General features: G+C 40.4%; 2 protein-coding genes, 1 long non-coding RNA gene and 1 other non-coding gene across 8 annotated transcripts; 1 reads left to right on the plus strand and 3 right to left on the minus strand.

Moving 5' to 3' along the window:
- Positions 1-3657: 3657 nt before the first annotated feature.
- LOC131217765 (small nucleolar RNA R71) lies at positions 3658-3764 on the minus strand. Its single transcript, XR_009157355.1, has one exon. It is a non-coding gene; the product is annotated as a small nucleolar RNA R71 (small nucleolar RNA).
- Positions 3765-7275: 3511 nt separating this feature from the next.
- Positions 7276-15428, plus strand: LOC131217580 (class V chitinase CHIT5a-like; the record flags this gene model as incomplete). The annotated part of the gene is made up of 3 exons (XM_058212515.1): positions 7276-7294; positions 11042-12064; positions 15406-15428. Coding segments are annotated over 3 exons (1065 nt in total), but the record flags the coding sequence as incomplete, so codon positions are not given.
- Positions 15429-17451: 2023 nt separating this feature from the next.
- On the minus strand, positions 17452-18541 carry LOC131216939 (uncharacterized). Its single transcript, XR_009157114.1, has 2 exons — positions 18185-18541; positions 17452-18062 (listed from the first exon to the last, which is right to left on the minus strand). It is a non-coding gene; the product is annotated as an uncharacterized LOC131216939 (long non-coding RNA).
- A 580-nt stretch (positions 18542-19121) lies between these two features.
- Positions 19122-23166, minus strand: LOC131216938 (uncharacterized). Of its 5 annotated transcripts, XR_009157113.1 has the most exons (12): positions 22727-23164; positions 21968-22071; positions 21620-21864; positions 21343-21546; positions 21169-21261; positions 20992-21096; positions 20412-20888; positions 20261-20308; positions 19932-20174; positions 19653-19823; positions 19457-19538; positions 19122-19219 (listed from the first exon to the last, which is right to left on the minus strand). XR_009157113.1 is itself a non-coding variant. In XM_058211577.1 (10 exons), exons 1-10 carry the CDS (start codon positions 22927-22929, stop codon positions 19818-19820), a joined length of 1728 nt encoding a protein of 575 aa, XP_058067560.1. In that variant the 5' UTR covers positions 22930-23164; the 3' UTR covers positions 19618-19817. The 5 variants fall into 5 exon arrangements, 4 of the variants coding, with proteins under 4 accessions (XP_058067560.1, XP_058067563.1, XP_058067561.1 ...); XM_058211577.1 differs by lacking the exons at positions 19122-19219; positions 19457-19538 and having other exon boundaries at positions 19618-19823; XM_058211580.1 differs by lacking the exons at positions 19122-19219; positions 19457-19538 and having other exon boundaries at positions 19618-19823; positions 21968-22061; positions 22727-23151.
- Positions 23167-23867: the final 701 nt, after the last annotated feature.

A 23867-nucleotide genomic window follows, 5' to 3' on the forward strand; every position in this document is an offset into this window, starting at 1 on the left:
TAGGGATCGACGCCAAGACCTCAAGTGTTGAAACGAGCTATCTGGGTGTGGAGTGGAAGCTCCTTGATGAGGAGGGCCGGATAATGAAGACAATGGCTAGATTCATGGTGAGAGTTCATCACCATTTTCAAAATGGTGGTGACACTGTGTTCACCCCTGTGGCACTCATGTATAGCCATAAGGACCATAAAAATTGTGGCGAGTGCCTTATTGGTGGACCATATCTCAAATCACAGTGATGAAGGAATCCTAATGATCAGGGTCAAATATTGCATATCAGACCCCAGTAATTACCAGATTTTACGTATATGATAATGCTTAATGGAGTATTTTAATTGTATTTTTGTTACAGGATGAAGTCAGGAGCGTTAATTGAAAATTGATGTTAAAGGCATGGATTTCATGATCCAAAGTCTCCAGAGCACGGGATGGACTCCAGAGAATCAATAATGAAGATTTTACACGCCTGAGATCTGAGGAAAGCAAGCCAAAGGGGCCCGAAAAGGGTCCAGAATGCAAGATCACATGGTTCCCGCTATCCGATCAGTTCGAAACTTCATACATGGGATGAGGGCCGTAAATTAACCGTACATATTAAATTTCAGCCATTGAAGAGCTCGGGAAGTGGTCCAACGAATAGATCAGCCTATTAATCTCCAATTTGGGGCCCACCTGATATTTGGAACTGCCTCAACCTTGGTGTTGACGGCTAAATTACCATGATAAAGACGATGGATGGTGTAGATTTCTCGTAAACATCACGGTGGGCCCTGTGTATGAGGAGCGTGCACACTGCACGTTTCCACCGGCTGAGCACCGAGCAAGCCGGCGTCGGTCAGCAGCGCTGACCCGATTCCTTTCAAAAAACGGAACTTTTCATTTCCAGCGCCGCAACGGGCGGAAAGACCGCTTTTTACGGACCGCTGTGGGCCCCACCGGTAACACGTACGGCCGATCCGAGCCGTTCATCATGTAGAAGGGTTCATCAGCTACAAAACCATGTTTGCAGTTTGTGCTCATGCGTGCACACGTGCGTGATACAGAGGCCACAAACAGGCCGTCTTGTGACGTTCAAAACTGATTTTGTTCTGATTTCTTCTCTGGGCTGCGTCCACGCAAATTCAAAACCATCCATATTTGAACGAAATCTCGTCCTCTATCCAATGGACGGGGTGGATTTCCCCGAAAAAGCTTATGTGGGGCCCACCGAGCATCACAGCGCCGGACGTGCGAAGGCTTACGCACGTCCGCGAAGAACTGACTTCCGGGTGGTTATGGCCCACCATCTTCGATCAGATGGAAGATCTGATCCGTCCATCGTGTAGAAGGCTTCGAAAGCTTCAAAACCATGTTGACATTCCTCGCCCATGTGTACACACATGTGCGGTACAGAGGCCAAAAGTAGACTGCCCCGGGACGTTCAAAACTGAGTTTTTTTGAGATTTCTTCTGTGGGCCGCGCTAATGGACCTTCAAAACCACCTATTCTTGACTGAAATTTCGTCCTGAATCCAATGGACGGGGTAGATTTTCCAGAAAATGCCTCTGTGGGGCCCACCAATCACGGCTGTGAAAAATTGCACTTCGAGTCCTTCTACGACTCTGCCACCGACCCCAGCCATCCAGCAGCTATAGAAGGAGAGTTTTGGACGTGGGAAAGGCATTCAGAACGAGGGGATTCCAGATCTGGAGCAAGGAAGAGAAGAAAGAGAAGAAAGAGAAGAAAGAAGAGAGAGAGATTGTTTGGTTTGATGTTTTTTTATGAATTTTATTTAATATTTTTTATGGATTTTATGGGTCACTAATCTCTCAGCTAGGGCTGAGATGAAGCCCCTAATTTGATTAGCTCTTGTATTGGTTGATTTACTTTGAATTTCAATTAATTTGTTTCTTTCTTTAAGTGGGCTTTATGGGTTTAAATTCTATACTTCTCCATCTATGAATTTGATTAAAGTATATATATGGATGTTGTTTGGATGCTTATTATAGGTGCTTGTGTCTGATCAAGAACAAGTTTCCTATAGAGGAAGAAACAGGGTGCTTTAATGAATGTACATTCCATGTACCCGACCAAGGATATGGGATATGTCATTCATGGCATTGCTTAAAGGAATTAGACAGTTTGTATGCCCGATTAAGGACACAGATTGTGCTTTCTCTGTATAAGTGGTATCAATCTAGATCAAGGTGAATCAACAGACAAAACAAGGTTAGGATAATTAGGGGTGGATTCGAAAGTCCTAGTGCTCTCTCTCTGATTGAATTTTCTTCCCTGTTCTTAATTAATTGTTTTTTTTTCATAAAATTGTGCTTAGTAATTCATTCCATTATTTGTTGGATTAGTTAAGGAGAATCGTAGATTTGAATTGTGACGACCAGTCCTCGTGGGAACGATCTCGTAATACGTACCGTATCTGCATCTGATTCGTATACTTGCGAGTTTAAATATCATTTAAATCGTGTTGGTTTAAATAAAACATCAAGTTTTTGGCGCCGTTGCCGGGGACTGTTTCGTTCCAAATTGGATTTAGGATTCTCTCTTATCATAATTCATAGTCTTAGTTTTTTTGACTAACTTTAGGTTAAATTTTTTCTTTAGAAACTAACCTATTTCCTGTTTTGTAGGGACCTGACATAAACTACTAATTTGGTAATCTCTTTCCGAATTTTCTATTTTTTTCTAATTTCTATTTTTAGAATCAAGGTTTTATTTTTTTTTAGAAGTTTCTATTTCTAGGCTATTTTATTTTATTTTTAGAATTTTCCTATTTTCTAATTCTAGATTCTGATTCTTCTTTCAAGTAACTTTCTATTTTCTAGTTTTAGAAATTTTTCCCTTTTTAGAAACTAACTTAGTTTTTTATTTCTAAGATTACAAACTTTCTTTTTTAGAAATTAACCGTTGCTTAGGATTTTTTTTCTAGCATTATTTTAGTAAATTTAATTTATTTTTGTTTTTGTTTACAGGAATTAAGGAAGGAAGCTGCTAAATAACATTGTCTTCAAAAGGAGGAGCTCTCAAATCTTCAGACATTCATCATCTCCTTTTCTCGGGTTCTTCTTTCCAATTCTCGTTTACATAGCTTTCTCTTGTTCTTAGGAATTCATAACTTTTTCCTTTAGTTTTATTCATCTTAGGTTGCATCTTAGTTTAGTTTTCTTTCTTATATTGATAGCATAGTTTATGCTAGGACGTAGATCTCTGAATAGAGAACTAGCACCGTTTGATCCTGAGATTGAAAGAACAATTCGTGAAAGATTGAGAAATAATCCTGTTGAAATGGCGAATGAGACTGAAGTTAAAGCTCTCAAAGATTATTCAGCTCCTGTCCAATTTAATGCGCCTTCATGCATAGTGTTGCCAACCACTACGGCAGCACACTTTGAACTTAAACCTGGAGTTATACAATTGTTGCCATCCTTTTATGGATTGGACAAGGAGGACCCATATCATCATGTGAAAGAATTCTTAAACATTTGCTCCACCTTTAAGTTCCAAAACTTCTCAGACGATTCGATCCGCCTACGCCTGTTTCCTTTTTCTTTGAAGGATAAGGCGAAAGCATGGTTGAATTCTCTAGAAGTTGGATCTATCACTACATGGGACCAACTGTCTAAGAAGTTCTTAAACAAGTTCTTCCCCGTTCACAAAACCAATGCCCTCCGTAGAGAAATTACTAACTTCACACAAAAAGAGGGCGAGCACTTTCATGAATGTTGGGAAAGATGGAAGGACTTGCTTCTTAAATGTCCTCACCATGGTTTTGAGAAGTGGCAACAAGTTCAATACTTCTATGACGGTCTGACACCACAGAACCATCGCATGGTTGATGCCACCAGTGGAGGGTCATTCATGACCAAAAGTGATGTCGAAGCATGGAACTTCTTTGAAACCTTGTGCGAAAATTCCCAGCAATGGGATTATTCAAATAGAGGTGACAGAAGTCCCCAACCACAAAAGAGAGGTGGTATATATGAGATAGGAGTCATGCCAGAGCTGAGCGCCAAGCTTGATAACCTGACAAAGAAAGTTGATGCTCTGGTATTAAATAGTGGACCACCACAAACAGCTCAAGTCGAGGCATATGCCACATGTTCTAGTCCTGCCCATCCTATGCAGTCTTGTCCATCTGGTGCAGCATTCCCAGAACTTCTCTCTGAACAAGTTCATGCTATGAACACTTTTCAAAAATCTGGGAATGATCCTTACTCGAACACATACAACCCAGGGTGGGCTAGATATCCAAATTTCTCTTGGGCAAAAGGACCACAACAAGGAGGACCATCTGGAAATCCTCCCATGCAACCGCACCTCCAAGTTGGCAGTCAACAACCTCAACAGTTTCCACAATATCAACAACTGCCTACACAATCAAGGAAACCATCTCTTGAGGATACACTCCATCTTTTCATGCAGAGTTCTCTCCAATTCCAAAAAGACACCCAACAAACCTTACTGGTCAACCAGCAAAGCTTACATGCAAATGCACAATCCATTGCCAAGCTGGAAGTACAAATGGGTCAACTAGTTGCCACATTGAGTGAGAGAGAGAAGGGCAAGTTCCCTAGCCAACCTGAGGCTAATCCAAAGGGACAGTATGAGATTGGCTCTAATTCCAACCAAGAGCAATATCATGAACAGGCCAAATCGATCACTACCCTTAGGTCAGGCAAGCAGATTGATAACAGAATAGAGATGCCTGGGGATGAATCAAATTCTAAAACAGAAGATCAAGATGAAGCAAAGAGCCATACCAATGCATCCAAAGTCCAAAAGCTCTCTGACTCTCCAAGAGCCACTAATGTGCCACCTTATGTGCCCAAAGCACCCTTTCCTCAACGTCTGGCACCAATAAAGAAAAGAAATAACTTTGATGAAATCTTGGATGTGTTTCAAAAAGTGCAAGTCAACATCCCGTTGCTTGACGCTATCAAGCAAGTCCCTGCTTACGCTAAGTTTCTTAAAGATTTATGCACTCAAAAGCGTAAGCAGAATGTTCATAAGAAAGTCTTCCTTGCAGAGCAGCTCAGCTCCATGATTCAACATAACACCCCTCCTAAATTTAGGGATCCAGGAGCTCCCACCATTTCTTGCGGCATAGGAGATCATAAGATCGGGAAGACATTACTTGATTTAGGGGCGAGTGTCAATTTGTTACCATATTCGGTTTATGAGCAGCTAGGACTTGGTGAGTTGAAACCGACTAAGGTAACATTACAACTAGCCGATAGATCTGTCAAGGTGCCCCGGGGTATTATTGAAGATGTGTTAGTCCAGGTTGATAAATTTTATTTTCCAGTGGGTTTCATAGTTATAGATACTCAGCCTGTCCAGAATCTTCATAGTCAGATCCCAGTCATTTTGAGTCGTCCATTTTTGGCCACATCTAATGCTATTATCAATTGCAGGAATGGAGTTATGAAATTGTCCTTTGGTAACATGAATATTAAACTCAATGTTTTTAATGCAGGACAACAACCCTCAGATTTGGATGACATATTTGAAGTGGACATGATCGAGAGCCTTGTACAGGACTCCTTCCGTACATCTTTTGAAGATCCTCTTGAGACCTGCTTAGCACAATCGGGCATGGATTTTGACATTGATAGTCTCATCCATGAAGTCAATGCATTGCTCGACTCTACTCCTATATTGGAGACTGAAAAATGGAGAGCGAAAGTGGAACCTCTTCATCCCTCTGAGACTCTTCCTGACAGCACAATTTGTAACTCTGAGAAGACAAAGGCGAGCAGGCTGCTTAATGTTCTTAAAGCATATAAGGCAGCAATTGAACGGAAGATAGAAAAAATTCAGGGAGTATGCCCCACTGTATGGATGGATCATGCTGTGGTAATATCGCATAACATGCAAAGGAAGCGTGATCCTAACATAGAAGAAGTCGTTCGAGCAGAAGTCCTTAAATTATTTGACGACAGTGTCGGTTGCCTTATTTCAGATAGCACCGTTCATGGGAACTCACATCACTTATCCTAGGATCGGTTAATGAAAGTGTTGAGGGAATTTCTTTGGCGGACCACGGTTATAAAGATTATTTCATTCATGGTCCGTTCTTGTCTGGTAAGACGTTAAACTTAGCGCTCATGGGAGGCAACCCCTTTTGCTTTATTGTATTGCTTTTTATTTCGTTCATTTTCATTTTTCTTAGTTAGTTACTTCAATGTTTGTGGGTAACATTACTGCAAACCCTCACGAGACTACAACTCGTCCACTAGGGGTAACCTAGGGGTTTAAAGGCTTGTTGCATGCGCTAAATGCAATCGAGAGCACTTGCGAAAGTGGTATAGGTAGGATCTTCTTTTGTTTTTCTTTTTGTTATTTTTGCTTATGTTTCTCTCTTGCCCTAACTTGCTCTTACATTGATAATTTGGGGAAGCCTCTTGATTCTCCGTCCAGGTACTATCTTTCCCTCATTCCTCTTTTATTATTCGTTGTTCCATGTGCATCGCATGATTATTTCTTTTACATTGAGGACAATGTAGATTTTAGGTTGGGGGTGGGAGATTAGGTAACCTAATCAGTATTTTCTTGGTTTTGAGCAAAATTTGTGAAAATTTTAAAATTTTTTCTAGAATTTCTATTGAATTCAAAGTGATTTTGAAGGATAGTTGTGATTTTACCATTATAAGATACATGATGTTGGTAACTAATGACTTCTAGATTCGGCCATCTGCTTGATTTCACAGTCCATTTTGATTTGTTAATCCATGATTAGACGTTGTAAACATTGATTGAGTCATGATTTCACATATCACATCTCGCTTACACATTAAGCTTTCGGTTCGATAACTGAATGATTAACTTGGTAAAAAGAAGAATTAAAAGGCTAAGTCACATAATCTTCACCATAGGTTTGCTCCCTATAGGTATAGATTTGATTCTCCATAGTTGACTTATAAAAAATGAGGCGACGAGTTTTCGCCATAGGTTTGCTCCCTATAGGTAAGAATTTGATTCCCCTCATTTGCGTTACTGCTCATAAAGAAAATCAAAGGTTGGTAAAATTAAAAATTAATCTGTGAGATAAGTGTTGGTTTCAAGCTTGGTTGTCACGAATTACCAATGATATCATGAGATTGACAATTGGATCTCTTAATGTTTGTAAGTCGAGATTACACTTTACATTCATGGAGCTCGATGTTCAGAAATGTTCTAATTAATGGATTAATATGTTGAACTCGATTATGAAGTTTACTGTGAGCTTGATTTCAGGAGAAAACTCTACTTACCATTCATGAATCTTAGAATTTTCACATCTCAGCTGTCTGTTCACAAGTTACTTGAGTTACAGGAATCATCTTTTATTTCTAAAATTATTTTTCGCATACTTTGCTCGGGACTAGCAAAATGCTGGTTGGGGGTTGTGATCAGGGTCAAATATTGCATATTAGACCCTAAACATTACCAGATTTTACGTATATGATAATGCTTAATGGAGTATTTTAATTGTATTTTTGTTACAGGATGAAGTCAGGAGCGTTAATTGAAAATTGATGTTAAAGGCATGGATTTCATGATCCAAAGTCTCCAGAGCACGGGATGAACTCCAGAGAATCAATAATGAAGATTTTACATGCCTGAGATCTGAGGAAAGCAAGCCAAAAGGGCCCGAAAAGGGTCCAGAATGCAAGATCACATGGTTCCCGCTATCCGATCAGTTCGAAACTTCATACATGGGATGAGGGCCGTAAATTAACCGTACATATTAAATTTCAGCCATTGAAGAGCTCGGGAAGTGGTCCAACGGATAGATCAGCCTATTAATCTCCAATTTGGGGCCCACCTGATATTTGGAACTGCCTCAACCTTGGTATTGACGGCTAAATTACCATGATAAAGAGGATGGATGGTGTAGATTTCTCGTAAACATCACAGTGGGCCCTGTGTATGAGGAGCGTGCACACTGCACGTTTCCACCGGCTGAGCACCGAGCAAGCCGGCGTCGGTCAGCAGCGCTGACCCGATTCCTTTCAAAAAACGGAACTTTCCGTTTCCAGCGCCGCAACGGGCGGAAAGACCGCTTTTTACGGACCGCTGTGGGCCCCACCGGTAACACGTACGGCCGATCCGAGCCGTTCATTATGTAGAAGGGTTCATCAGCTACAAAACCATGTTTGCAGTTTGTGCTCATGCGTGCACACGTGCATGATACAGAGGCCACAAACAGGCCGTCTTGTGACGTTCAAAACTGATTTTGTTCTGATTTCTTCTCTGGGCTGCGTCCATGCAAATTCAAAACCATCCATATTTGAACGAAATCTCGTCCTCTATCCAATGGACGGGGTGGATTTCCCCGAAAAAGCTTATGTGGGGCCCACCGAGCATCACAGCGCCGGACGTGCGAAGGCTTACGCACGTCCGCGAAGAACTGACTTCCGGGTGGTTATGGCCCACCATCTTCGATCAGATGGAAGATCTGATCCGTCCATCGTGTAGAAGGCTTTGAAAGCTTCAAAACCATGTTGACATTCCTCGCCCATGCGTACACACGTGTGCGGTACAGAGGCCAAAAGTAGACTGCCCCGGGACGTTCAAAACTGAGTTTTTTTGAGATTTCTTCTGTGGGCCGCGCTAATGGACCTTCAAAACCACCTATTCTTGACTGAAATTTCGTCCTGAATCCAATGGACGGGGTAGATTTTCCAGAAAATGCCTCTGTGGGGCCCACCAATCACAGCTGCGAAAAATTGTACTTCGAGTCCTTCTACGACTCTGCCACCGACCCCAGCCATCCAGCAGCTATAGAAGGAGAGTTTTGGACGTGGGAAAGGCATTCAGAATGAGGGGATTCCAGATCTGGAGCAAGGAAGAGAAGAAAGAAGAGAGAGAGAGATTGTTTGGTTTGATGTTTTTTTATGAATTTTATTTAATATTTTTTATGGATTTTATGGGTCACTAATCTCTCAGCTAGGGCTGAGATGAAGCCCCTAATTTGATTAGCTCTTGTATTGGTTGATTTACTTTGAATTTCAATTAATTTGTTTCTTTCTTTAAGTGGGCTTTATGGGTTTAAATTCTATACTTCTCCATCTATGAATTTGATTAAAGTATATATATGGATGTTGTTTGAATGCTTATTATAGGTGCTTGTGTCTGATCAAGAACAAGTTTCCTATAGAGGAAGAAACAGGGTGCTTTAATGAATGTACATTCCATGTACCCGACCAAGGATATGGGATATGTCATTCATGGCATTGCTTAAAGGAATTAGACAGTTTGTATGCCCGATTAAGGACACAGATTGTGCTTTCTCTGTATAAGTGGTATCAATCTAGATCAAAGTGAATCAACAGACAAAACAAGGTTAGGATAATTAGGGGTGGATTCGAAAGTCCTAGTGCTCTCTCTCTGATTGAATTTTCTTCCCTGTTCTTAATTAATTTTTTTTTTTTTCATAAAATTGTGCTTAGTAATTCATTCCATTATTTGTTGGATTAGTTAAGGAGAATCGTAGATTTGAATTGTGACGACCAGTTCTCGTGGGAACGATCTCGTAATACGTACCGTATCTGCATCTGATTCGTATACTTGCGAGTTTAAATATCATTTAAATCGTGTTGGTTTAAATAAAACATCACCTAACCATCAAATTGACGTGTCCCCTCTCCAAATTCAATATTAAAAATAGATCGTAACCACCATTTTCTTGGTATAATTTCTTAATAATGTTCCATCAATTTGTTTCACAGATTTGGACGGTATAGATCATCGTACAACTATGACAAGACAGGCCTGAAGTTCAAGGTCCCTAAACCTTTAAATGGTGGTAAACTATCATAACAGTGTATCATGTTAAACGAAGAGCAGGCCAAGCAATCGGCTGCGAAGCGCCGAGCAAAACGTACGCGCATTGCCTGCGACACGGCTTCTTCTGACCGTATGAGCTTCATGCGACGGGGCGTCGCACGCAATGCCAGCGCGGCGACCGAGATGGGAGGATCACTCAACGTAAGGCCCATCTTGATGTATGTGTCTTACATCCACGCCGTCCATCCATTCTGAAAGATCAATTGAGACATGATCCCCGAAAAGAAGCAGATCCAAATCTCAGGTGAACCACACCAAAGATAAAAATGGTGATGGAATAGCCTCCATTAAAAACTTCTTGAGGGCCACAGAAGTTTTCCATCGATCTGATATTCTTATGATCGCATCATCCAGACCTCTGTGACCTTAGTACACGTTGGATGGAAAATAAACATTGTGGTGGCCCCAAAAAGTTTTAATGGACGGTATTGAATCACCACTTTTTCCTGTGGTGTGGTCCATGAAAGATTTGGATCTGCTTCATCTATGTTATCATGCCCTCAAATGATCTGTCAAAACGGATGAACAGCGTGGATGTGAGATCCTAGCCGTTCATCAAGCGGGATCCTCTGAAAACATCACCCGTAACAAAATTCAATAAGGTACACTCATCAAGTGTGGCCCACTCATCATATCAACAGCTGAGGCACATTCACAACAGTCCCACCTAATGAACGTGATCCAAGTGGCTCCACATTCTCAAAACATTACATTAGTTTAAGCACTAGAAATCAATGAAACTCTCTTCGATGTAAACACAACCCTCCAAACACAACAAAAATGCTGCAACATCGAATATCGATACAACCGGAGCTCCACCCACATAAATAAATACACAATCTCTACAGCTTCATGCAAAGGAATACACCAAGCCCCTGTGTATTTCTCTAACTAGCCATGGCCCACCTGACTATGGCACTGCTACTATTCATCTCAGCCTTGCATGGTGGAGCCGATGCCGACAGCCCAGCATCGTCGCCGACACCAGCCCCTTGGTTTTCTATCCCTAGGATTCCTACACCATCTCTTAATTCGCCTGCACCATGTAGCCCATCTTCCTCGACCAGCCCTGGACCCATTTCTAGTGCACCGATGTCGGTCCCACCTGCGCCGGCTCCATCTGAACCGTCGTATCCACCCATGTCGGCTCCACCAGCTCCATCTCAATTGCCTATTCATGCTCCACCTTCCCCAGCTCCCGGCCCACGAAGATCATCGGTCAAAGCTGCTTATTGGCCTTCAGGTCGATCATCGGCCTTCTCGGCATCGGCCATTGATACATCTTACTTCACACATGTATACTACGCATTCGTCATGCCCGATCAGAACACTTATGAGCTTGTGATAACTCAGCCACACGATCAGATGCTGCTGAACTTCACTGCGACGATGCACAGCAAGCACCCACCAGTCAAAGCTCTTCTGTCCATTGGAGGTGGAGGAAGCAATCGCACCATCTTTGCACTCATGGTCAGTAATTCATCATCGCGGGCCGTATTCATCAACTCAACGATAACCATTGCTCGGATGTACGGTCTAGATGGGCTTGATCTTGACTGGGAATTCCCACAGAATCAGGAGGAGATGGATAATCTCGGATTCCTCTTCGCTGAGTGGCTGGCCACACTCAGGAAAGAGGCGAAGGACACCGGCCGTCGCCGGCTACTTCTCACTGCTGCAGTCTACTTTTCTGTTGATATCTTACTAGACGGCGTCAAACGAACGTACCGCACCGGATCGATCCGTCGGAACCTTGATTGGGTGAGTCCTATGTGCTTCGACTACCATGGATCATGGGACACGTCGGTCACTGGGGCTCATGCAGCGTTGTATGATCCCAACGGTTCGAATCTGACGACTAGCTACGGCATCACGTCGTGGATCAATGCTGGTATCCCACCTTGGAAGGTTGTGATGGGCCTACCGCTCTACGGTCGAACATGGCAGCTCAAGGACCCGAGTATTCACGGTATCGGAGCACCGGCTGTCGGTGTGGGCCCCGGAGACGGCATCATCGTATACTCTGATTTGATGGACTACAATGTCCAGAACAATGCCACAATGTCCTATGATGGGGCTACAGTGTCTGCCTATTCATATGCTGGGACATCGTGGATCGGTTACGATGATGCCACGTCAATCATAGGGAAGATCAAGTACGGACAGAGGGAAAAGAACATACGTGGATATTTCTTCTGGGCGCTTGGATTCGACAAGGAGTGGACCATCTCTAAGCAAGGTAACAAAGCATCCTCTTATTATTTTCAACGCATGTGTACAAAAGCTTCAGACCTTCAGTCCACGTTCAACTTAGGTGGGCTGGTCCTGGGCCTACATAAGAGTCAAAGCCCAGTCCATACATGGGCCCTGATCAGGTCAGGTCTCAACAGTAGTGATGAGCACGGGACAACCCGATATGGCTAACTCGACTCGTCTGATTCTGTCCGATCCGACTGGATCTAAACCGAATGGGTGAGTCGGTTTGAACCGAGTTAGTTTCGCCTAATCCGAACTCAAACCAAGTCGAGTTCGAGTTACCCTATAACTCGACCCGAACTCGATCTAGTTAGACCCAACTCGATCCGAAATCCGACTCGACCCGACTCTTTAATCCTACCCCGACCTGATACCAACATCTCTCTCCCTCCTCATCTTCCTCCTCTTCCAAGCCCAGCAACCACCCACTACCATCACCCTCATCTTCCTCCTCTCTCCTCTCCACTCCCTCCCTCCCTCTCTCATCCTCCTCCTCTTCCTCTTCCAAGCTCAGCAACCACCAACCACCATCACCCTCCTCTCTCCTCTCCACTCCCTCATCTCTCAATTAGACCCGGCTCAGTACTTCTGACTGGATCAGACTCGGTCGAGATCAGTTCGAGCCAGCCTTAACTTGGTTCGACTCGACTCGATGCCCATCTCTAATTGCAGCCATTTAAAATAGACAAGGATTATGGTTAAGCATCTCCCTCATCACTGCACACGTGGCAAACATATCTGGTAATTGGGAGTTGTGATGGTGGGCCATCACGTGGATAGGCTATATATATATGAAGGAACTCGTAGTGTTAGGACAGCTGTACAACCATCCATTTGGTGTGATTTTTTAAAAAAAATTTTTATATCTTTGATTGGATATGGACCACTGCTCTAACCGTTCATGTTGCAGGCTACTGATTGGATGGCCGCCACATTCCAATCCCCTTACTTTTTCACAGATGGAAAATCCACGTGGTGGCCCACCATGTGAACAGTTCTGATCACTGAAAAATGTTGATTTTAGAGAACGGATTGGCTACTCCCTCTGCCACCAGCCCCGTACCTGATGGTCGGTGCTCTGTGGGCCCCACCATGATGTATGTGTTTCATTCATTCGGTTCATACATTTTTACAGATCATTTTAGGGCTTTATCCCAAAAATGAGACGAATACAATTTTACATATCATTTTAGGGGTTTATCCCAAAAATGAGACGAATATAAATCTCAGGTGGACCACACCACAGGATAACAATAGTGATTTGATATCCACCATTAAAACCTTCCAAAGTTCCACTGTACTGTTTATTTGACATCCCATTGGTTGATTAAGTCATACAGACCCAGATGAAGGGGAAAAACAAAGATCAGCTTGATCCAAAACTTTAATGGCCTCATTAAACACTATTTCTTGTAATGTGGTCCATTTGAGATTTAGATATACCTCATTTTTTGTCTCATACCATAAAATGATCTAGAAAAATAAATGGACGGAATGGATGAAACACATACATCATGGTGGGGCCCACAAAGCACCGACCATCAGCCATTGGCCGGTGGCAGGGGGAGTAGCTAATCCATTTCCGAGATTTTATGCAAGGAGTAGGGGTGCACATCGAATCGGTAGAACTGTGGAACCGGACCGGAACCAACCAAACGGTCCGGTTTGATCCGGTTCTAGAGTGCACCGATTTCGATTCTGGTTCCAAAAATCAAAGAACCGATTATATCGGTTTGGTTCTTGGTTGAGGGGTATGTAAAACCGAACCAAACCGTGAACCGATCCGTAGAACCAAATTACCGTGGATCTGAACTCTAGAACTGAACCTGGAACCGAACTTGGAACCGAACCAAAAACCCTTTGAATGTTTCCATATTTGACTCATGATTTATGGTTTACAATGCATCATTTGATTGTTTCCATAAATATATTTTTGCATACCTTATACAATATCTAAACCATTCATCAAATGAATCACAACACGAATGGACATAGGCTAAATTATAAAATAAAAGATGGAATTGAGCTGGATCATAAAAAGCCCAGAACCGTGGAACTGATCCGTAGCCGAACCGGTTTTAACAGTCCGGTTCCGATTCGGTTCTAGGCTGCTAATGGTACGGTTTTGGTTCCAAATATCCTAGAACCGTTAGGAACAGTTCGGTTCCGGTTTCACCCCAAAACCGGACCGAACCGACCCATGTGCACTCCTAGCACAGAGGGGAGTTATTTGTTACTCTGGCAGACTCTGAAGCTTGATACACAGGCACCAAGAAATTATACACGTTGCATACATGAACACATATTAAACCGACCAAAATGTGGAACCCGCTGTCGCTAAGCGACAGTCCCAAAATGAAATTGGGACTGTTGGATGTTTTTTTTTTTTTTTTTTTTTACCGTCCAGTAAATGTCCACCAATCTGATACTTAGCCAAACAATCGTGACTTTCAGTCGATGATACATCTAATCTGGGACCTATATTGTGGACGGTTTAAGTTACTTGTATGCCATGTATGCAATTTCTAAGTGCATGTGTATCATCCATCGGATGCTTTCATTATGATAATATGATCATCAGCTTCTCAAGGCTCGGGACCATAAAGCTAGGTGGGCCACACACGGGAACCACAATTATAATAATAAGACTAAATCAAGTTAATGACCTGGTAATTGAATTGGCCATATTTCTATATGTAGAAAAGTATTAAATTTAAATTTAAAATAATAAAATTAAATGAAGTTGATGACATGACAATTAAATTAGTTATATCTCTGTATGAAAATTCTTATGAATTTAAATATAAAATTTTACAAATTAGAAATACACCCTATCCATCCTGTATTTATTTTGTATAATATCTTCTAAGTATTTTAGAAACTTGGGGAGAAAAAATATTATTTGAATTCAAATGATCTCTCCGCGCTCATAGAAATTATGGCCAAATTTTTATTTTATAATAGATGACCCGAAATGACTAACTAGCTTGTAATAGTGAAAATGAAATGAGAAATGCTAAGATTAGGGTATAATGCATACGTGAGGACTGACCGATCAGGTGATACCACCACCAACGCGCCTTGGCCCAAAAATCGGGCCAGTTGATAATCGTGTGGACCAAATGTGTAGGTTGAATGTAGCTAGACTATCCGGTGATTTTTTTATTTTATTTTTATTTTTTTTGCTAAAACCGAACGGTCTTTATTCGTACACTTGTGGTCCACCTTATGAGGGGACCCATCTGACATTTTGATGGTAGCATAGTTCACATTTATTATATTATTTGAACTTTGAAACTAACTTACAGTTTGCTCTATTGACAGCTTCTGATGCATGGGTGAATTGATGATCTCTATATGTGAAGATTTCTAATTTGTAATAAGGATTTTCATTGGTTTTTTATTTTTTATTTTTTCTTTAAATGTGTCTTGAAATTCACAAGTGAATGATAAGTTGGTTTGTTTGCGTCCATCCGGACTAATCTTCCAAATGTGACAAAAAATAAAAATAAAAAAAATCATGGTACTCTAGTAGAGTTTGAAGACCCATAAGTGACATAGGGGAGGACGTGAGGTCGAGCACCATCTTCCTCAATAGAATAACTATTCTCCACCCAGAGACTCCTCGAATCCACAAGGAAAAGAACAAGAAAATAGAAAATAATTTCTATAAAATTCGAAATTAATTGATGAATGAAATAAACGTGTTCACGACCCTTTAAAAAGGGATGTCAAGCAATGAGAGAGAAATCGGAATCAAACTATAACTAAATCTTTTAGAATTCACAACTTACTATAAATAATAAACTTACTATTTATAGATGGCCCTGATGTCTACTGGTGCCCAAGGTTGTTGGCCAAAAATAGTAAGTGTCCTATTTGGCTTCACCAAGCTGTTCTCCTACTTATTCTAAGCTCTTTTCACGTTGGGCACAACTCCTAAAGCTCAACGGATGAAGAGTTATAATCAAACTAAAACTTATTATTTATAATTAAAACGGAATTAAAAAAGGAAAACGATTATCAATCCGGTGGTATTTCGTAAATCTGGCTTGCGCATAGCAGGGTTGGGTGGCTAAAGTAGTTCGTTCTACCTCAAAATTATATAGTTTAGGCCCGATAACTGATTTCAGATTGCGAGATATGTCTGATTTAAGGTCTGTCATTGACTGGGCCTCTTCTGAGATCCATCTTGGCCATGAAATTTTCCGCAACCCTCTCCAAATCAATAAGCATGCAAGCGGTACTGTACACACGGAATACACGCAGACCATTCGAAACTGACCAAATTGTAGACCCTGTTGCAGATGGATTGTAACCCGAAATAGGAAAAGAAAGGAAAGAAAAATGAAAGGATGATCTTAGCTTGTTGATTGGTGGGCACCCACATTTAAAAATAAGCCAACAGTCAAAATTAGATCATCAATGTCCATCATCACTGGCTAGAACAGTACAATCTATCCAAAAGGTTAGATACTATCATGAAGAGACTGATGCAAAAATTAGACCGAACTAGTCATCACGTGGGCCACACCATGGAAAACAATGGGTATCTGCTAATCAGGTCAAGATTGCATATGTAGACTAGTTGATAAGTAGATTGGTCTGATCTTTCCGGCGGTCATAACCGCCTGTAAAAGTCTCAAAAAACGCCGCCTATACTTTTACGGCGCTTGTCAAGCGCTGATAGTTGGGTATGTCGGCAAAAAGTTATGCCGGCGCTAAGAGAATTGTGAAAGAAGCACCGGTAAAATTGGAAAAAGCGCCACAAAAGTCAATGCAAGTGCCGGCAATAATATGGTTTCTGGACACCTTTTGTTACAGAAAAAAGCCGATAGAAGTCTACACAAGCGCTGGTAAAAGTCTTTGTATAGATTTGAGAGGACCCAGATTTTTTTATTATATATAATTCAATTAAAACCTGTATTTTTAATTGCAGGGGCAAAAATGTCCAAAAGCTACTCACATTATATCTAGTATAGATATAGGTGCTATGATATTTTTCAATATTTTAATTTCAACATGATGAGGATTCAAGTAAATTATATGGAATGAGGAAACAGGAAAGCAAGCAACGGACCTTTAGCAGATCAAAAACTTTCTATTAATATTGGTATTTGTGAGATGTGAAAAATATTAGCCAATCATCTCATGGAATATTCAGCAACGAAAAGGACTGTGACACTAGAAAACCCATGGAAAACTGTTCAAATCATCTGGGTCAACAGTTCAACCATCCAGGTCGGGCAGCCATCCAGTCCAACTGTCTGGTCCACCATTGATAACACTATGATGATGCCACTGGTTGGCCCGGTTTGGATTGGACATAAAACTACCAATATGATGGAGTCAAATTATCTGTGTGAGGTGGACCTAGAAAAAAGAGGAAGATGACTTGATTTATGCCACAAGAAACTAGGACATGCCAATTCGGCTACAGTTAAGAAATGGGACTGAAGTCTCAGACGTTAGATGCCAATTTGGCTACAGTTAAGAAATGGAATTGAAGTCCCTTCTCTGGTTTCCAGTACAGACATTGTAAAACTGCGTACAAAAATAGGTTAGGGTCTGTCTGGGTCTTACAACATTGCTTTTAAGATGATAATAATAACCTAGTAGATCGTGATTTGATTTGGGTCAGACAAACAGAAATGCAAGAATGTCACGCATATTTTTCTCTGCAAGAGCTTTTGCCTGAAATTTGAAATGAAAACAAAAAATGTAAGCTCACAGTAATTCCATTCAAGAAGCTTGTCTCCCAAATTAAACAGAACCACATCACCTACAGCAAAATATTTTATCTCTATTACTCATAACACAGAATATCATATAAACAGGTTGCAGACCTGTCAAGTGCATTCCCAGACATGTAGGTTTTGAACAAGGCACATACCGCACGTTCAACTGTCCGTTGATTCCTCTCCCACCTTGCTTGACATCTTCAACCTCAGCTCCTTGATGCTTTCCATTAGAGTAGGAAGCTTCATTGTGACAGAACAGTATAATTCATAAGCAAAGCATCCATGAAAATGCAAACAAAGCTCTGAAGAATCAATGGTATAAAAAGATGCAAGAAAATAGCACATATGGAATTGCATACCACCTTGATTTGTGGAATTTGAATATCTCTGTGAAGTACTGCTGGAAGAATCTGTAGCAGCTGCCCGTTTTGCCTCCTGGGCTGCCTTCTCAGCTAGAGCTCTTTCTAAAACAAAAGCAGATTCAGATGCTGCAGACTTTCCTGGACTTCCGGTTCAAATGATGATATTCAACTAAAACGTTCATACCATAATCAGATACTTTGGAGAACATGACCAGTGTTAAGACATGCATGCACACATAGCATAAGCATGCAAAGCACAAAAATCACTTTCAATCCAACACAAAAGCAGATTCAGACACTTGCCGCATCAGTCGACAACATCACATTGAATGGAAATAACATTCTCAACACTGTTGCATAATATACCTGGATTGGGACTTTGACACACTTAGGCCGTGTTTGATTTCCAAGAGTTTGGGTAAATACCCAGGAAATGGGTAATTATTACCATTTCATCCGTTTGAAAATCCAGGGAAACTTCTGCATTGGGAACTGGTTCAAATAGCTATTTAAAATTTTTGAACCTCAAGGTAATGTATATAATATATCAATTCCGTCGATATGTTTTACCACAATATTTTGAGACATGAGCCAAAAAATGAGGATGATCCAACACTCAGGTGGCCCACACCAAAAGAAACAGTGGCCTCGCAAAGGTTTTAACGGTAAGTATTCGATTCCTGTTTTCGTATGGTGTGATCCACTTGAGTTTTGGATATACCTCATTTTTTTGCTCAAACTATAAATTCAAAAGGCATAATGGATGAACGGTGTGGATAAGCGAAATGCATCACAGTGGGACCCATATATATTTTGTAACGTCTTCAGTTTTCGTGTCAAAAAAGTAAGTAGTCAAATCAGGTGCCTTGTAAATACACAGGGAAGTAATTATTACTCTTTTCGCTGGTATGTACCATTTCACTGGAAATCAAACAGGCCCTTAATGAAATTGTTGAGACATCCAATTTTGGAGTCAACAGCTTGCTGTCTTTTATTCTTCCCGCGCTCAATGTTGGATTCATTAGTGAAAATTACCTGATGTTAAAAGAAAAAATAAGCTGATGACATAGGCTACCTCTTCAATTTACGAGAAGAATGACTTCATTAGCTGGCCCTTCTCCCTCCTCCTTTACCCGGGCTTGGGACCGGCAATGCAAGTAGTTGCATTGGCGGAGTTAAAAAAGGGCTTAAGATCCATTTGGTTTGATAAAAATTTAGATTCATAAAGATTGGTGTGATGACCAAATGGAGCTTAAGACTTATAATACTTACATAAATGTAGTTGTTCTCCTTCACTTTGCTTCCATCATCTAATACTGCCTCAAAAAACATGCTAAAAAAGGTAGACGCCCTCCTATTAATGTTGTAAAGAAACATGGAAAGAACAAGAGTTGGATTGAGTTATAAAGAAAATTGAAAAGAACAAGAGTAAATCATGTTGGCTAACTTGTTGATTTAGTAACCCAACCTATCATATGCATTGGATCTTAAGTCAATCCAAATTGCAAAATTAGAGTCAAACACTTTCTATCCAAAACCAATCACACATCAATCCTGAACCCATGCACAAAATTTAAAATATTTACAAGAGAGAAAGAGAGAGGTCCTTTCATTTAGCTCAATCCATCTCTCCTTAAACCTGCAAAACAAAACAATAAAAAGAAATTAATTAGTACTTGCAATCTTTTGTACAAGAAATTCTATTGTATATGGCAAAAAATAAAATAAAATAAAATAAAAATCTTACCTTACATAAAATAGAAGGCCAAACAATACTCGTTCCAATAGCATCCCCAATTGTTTTATATCGTCCATAGGGTCTTATCAAAACCTCATCCCGTACTATTGCCACATGAATTAATACTTCCCAAAAACCAATTCCAAGTTCATGCCCCCCTACTTTTGTGAGGGGATCCTTGCTCAAAACAACTCCTTTAGCAATAGTAACCCCAGGTTTCATGATACTTGTAAGACTAACTCCAGTCATATCCTAGAAAATAAAATATATCATCTAATTAAGAACATAATAACATTAAAATACAATAAAAGAACTATTCACTTGGTGTAAGGAATTACCCCGGCACTAGTACAACTCGTGGTCTTCCCCTTATTCGTCGAGCGTTTCTGCAAATGATAAATCAATATCAATCATTATATACCAACTAAACTATATATAATCTAGGACATAGTGCATATGTAAATATATACATGTATATAATATAATTACCCGATAGGTCACCCAATGTCTTGATAATGAGGACGGTTGGTTCATGTTAGAACTAGCTGCAACACCGAATACTGTGGGTGGGTTATTGTTTGCATTATTCATAGTGGCTATCAATTTCATCAGAGTTTCTTTTAAGGAAGAAATTTCAGCATCTCTTGTGGATGAGATTTCAACCATAGTTTCTTTGAGGGATGACATTTCAGCTTCTCTTAAGGATGAGAGTGCAGCTATATTTTCTTTTAGAGAGACTATGTCAGCATGTAGTTCATCATATCTTTCATCTCTTCTCTGAGCAATGGAGGCCATCCTTTGCTGGCTGGATGTTGTGCCCCACAAATCAGATGGAGATGGTCCTAACCCATAAGTGCGGACACGACCATGCCTATCTTCTCCCATGACTTGAGATAATAGATCATTCCTTATCGTGCTACTCTGTGAGGCCCCAGGTTGCTGAGATATTTCTTCATTGAGTTTTGTCTGCAATAATAATTATCGCATGGTAACAGTTAATGTGTAAACACTATAGCTGCTGCAACACATTTATATGGAGCTCTTATTGCATGTAAATACACTAACATACCATTACTACTGATGAGGCCTCATCCACAGGCTTTCCATCTTTGCATGTATGAGTCAATATAAACATATCTGCTCGGCTCGGACCCTCCCCATTGGCCTTTTTCCTCTATTATTATGTAAACAAGTTATATAACACAAATATACTAACATGGTTTGTCAGGTTATTAATAAAATTTACCTCTTCCTCACGTATTCGCGCAAAACTCTTCGAGCCTGCTGCATGGTTAATCAGTTGTTTCTTCCGACTCTTTGTATTTGTTTTAGAACGAGCCTATATGTGATATACCAATAAAGTAAATTATAAGATATCAACAAAAAGATTTGTATAATTTTGTAATTGAATGAAGCATACCTTCCCCTCTTCAGAGTTCCAAAACTGAACGAGAATCTTCCATTGATCCTCTTGGACCCGCTCATCAAGATCTGCGAGCCGCTCCTCATCAATCTCATGAGAAGAGTAGTGGAGTTTCTTCAGCTCGCCCTTCCATTCCCTCCATTTTTTACCAATTGACTTCAACACCCAAGCCTTAGCATTACCGTCAAACTCAAACTTGGACTGCATCACATGTTAAAATCAGACAATCACATAATGAACAAAAAAAAAAAAAAAAAACCATCGTAACCATTACCGTGACAAGCCCCCACATATCATCTTTCTTTGCATTCGGCACCGCCCTCCAATCATTAAATGTAAGGGGAGCATATTCCCCATTGCGTGCTAGTGTCCCTATGAAATTTGTCAGCTTACTAGCATTGTCACAAATGGGCTGCCCTAGATCATTGACGGAAATAGATATCCGTTGACCTTCACGCTTTTTCCAAACATCAAAGCATCGCGTGGGGCCTCGAGTCTTTGTTTTCTTGGACGTTGAATCTGTTGAATAAAATCACAATGGTACATATAAAACTAATTAACAAAAGCAAATTACATGGTAAAACACATATTGGCCACGAGAGAAGAACACATTTTGTTATACCACTAGTAACCTGAGGCAGCTGAGGTTGGCTGGTGCTATCAGTCATAGGGCCTACAGATTGCCTAACCCTGCGTCTAGTACTCATGTTTAACACCTGTATATGTCTAGCAATATGACAATATGATAATCAAATATTTCTCATTTAAATGGAGATTCATAAAATGAACAACTTGATTTGTGGACAGTTGCATATTGAAATATACAAGCCGTACAAATTGCGAATCCCATTATCAATGGAACATATTCCAAAATCATCATATCAAGCTAAAACAGAAGCACATGTGTGGACAATAAAAATAAATGAACATGTGAAAATAATAATAACAGAATGAATTTTAAACTAAAGAAACAAATTTATAATTGAATGTGTCTCTCTTTTAGACTCAACGGCCAGATCTGGTAGTTCCACGCTAGGACCCTTGGGTCAACGTGAAAGCGGGCTCCAAAGGAGCTACTGCTCAGAGAGCACAGGTAGAGGTGTTACCTTTTCTACCAAACGGGCAGTTGTTCTAAAGAAATTTACTGAATTTTATTTAAACTTATGTTAATTAGTTCTATTTTATAAATGCATCGGGAAGACAAAACATGGACCAAACACTTCAACTAAATCATTAATTATGGATGATGAAGATAACCATACACATATGCCACATGTATAGTACGGATAATAGGTGGATGATAACTCCAATGCACCTAGGAGCATAGGTCAAATACTCTAAATGAACAATAAAAAAATCGAATTAGTAGCAAGATACAGACCTTACAAGCTCCCGGAGAAATACTTCCTTGTGGTTATATAGACTGTGAAATATCAGGTCCAAAAGGCGGCTGACCTGCATAATTAAGAAACCATGAGAACAATCAATCAAATATAAATAAATACTTAGAACATAATGTTGTTTGATGTTGGCCACAGTTGTAATGAAAGAGGAATCATAATGCACAAAATTATATTGCTTCATGATAGTCGAAGGTTGGCCTGGATTTTGAATTTGAATTTGCTGGCCCAGGCCCAACCCATTGCCAAGCTTGTTAAAAGGAGAATATTACATAGGATAGATGCCATTCACATATGAAAACTATCTTAATATGCTTTAACCCAAAAATCACAAGCTACTTATTGAGAAGTCATGAATTGTTACACTTTGGCATATGTTTCTAGGATAATTACTAGAATGCAGTAAACTCAATCATCCAAAAGGTATTTTATTCATCTCGAGTGGTCAGCATGTCTCTTCATTGATATTACATGAATATAAAATGGAAAAAATAAGAGTGAAGATGAAACAGAGGGTTGCTGCATAGAATGTGCCATAAGTTTCTAGCTTTTGTATATTAAAATTGACAAAATGGAGTTCCTTTCACCAGTGTCTGCAGAGAGAAGGAAGCCTAAGGACTTGGAGCCCGAAGCTACTCTTTTATAAACGAAATGAAGCAAAAGAGTAGTTAACGCACATAAAGGGAGTCGCGTCGATTGAGTTTTCCAAGATGTAAATGCAGCTGTTTCTAAGGTGTTGGAATACAATAAATTTAATTCCTCCTAACGTGATAAATTGCTGCAAGCAAGGATATAGTAAGTACGATTGGGGACGACTAAGTACTGAGAATTCCATACCGCTATACAAAGGGTAGGTGAATCACAAGATGATCACTCATCCTATGAAGTGCGGTCAGGATAGAAAACACACGCCATCTGAATGTTGACCAAGAGCTTAAAAATTTATTCATTATTATGCAGGTCATTGACCGCTTGGTTACAAGAGAAAGAAAGCAAGAGCACTACTGGAGACAGACAAGTCAGATCTTTAAGCTGTCAAATTTTGCTAGGAGGTCCTACATCTCTGCTTCATTTTTCTCTTTAGTGGGCTCCCAACAATTTTCTTTCTCAATGAAACGTGGC

Source organism: Magnolia sinica, chromosome 10 (genome assembly GCF_029962835.1).
Source record: "Magnolia sinica isolate HGM2019 chromosome 10, MsV1, whole genome shotgun sequence".
Taxonomy (NCBI): domain Eukaryota; kingdom Viridiplantae; phylum Streptophyta; class Magnoliopsida; order Magnoliales; family Magnoliaceae; genus Magnolia; species Magnolia sinica.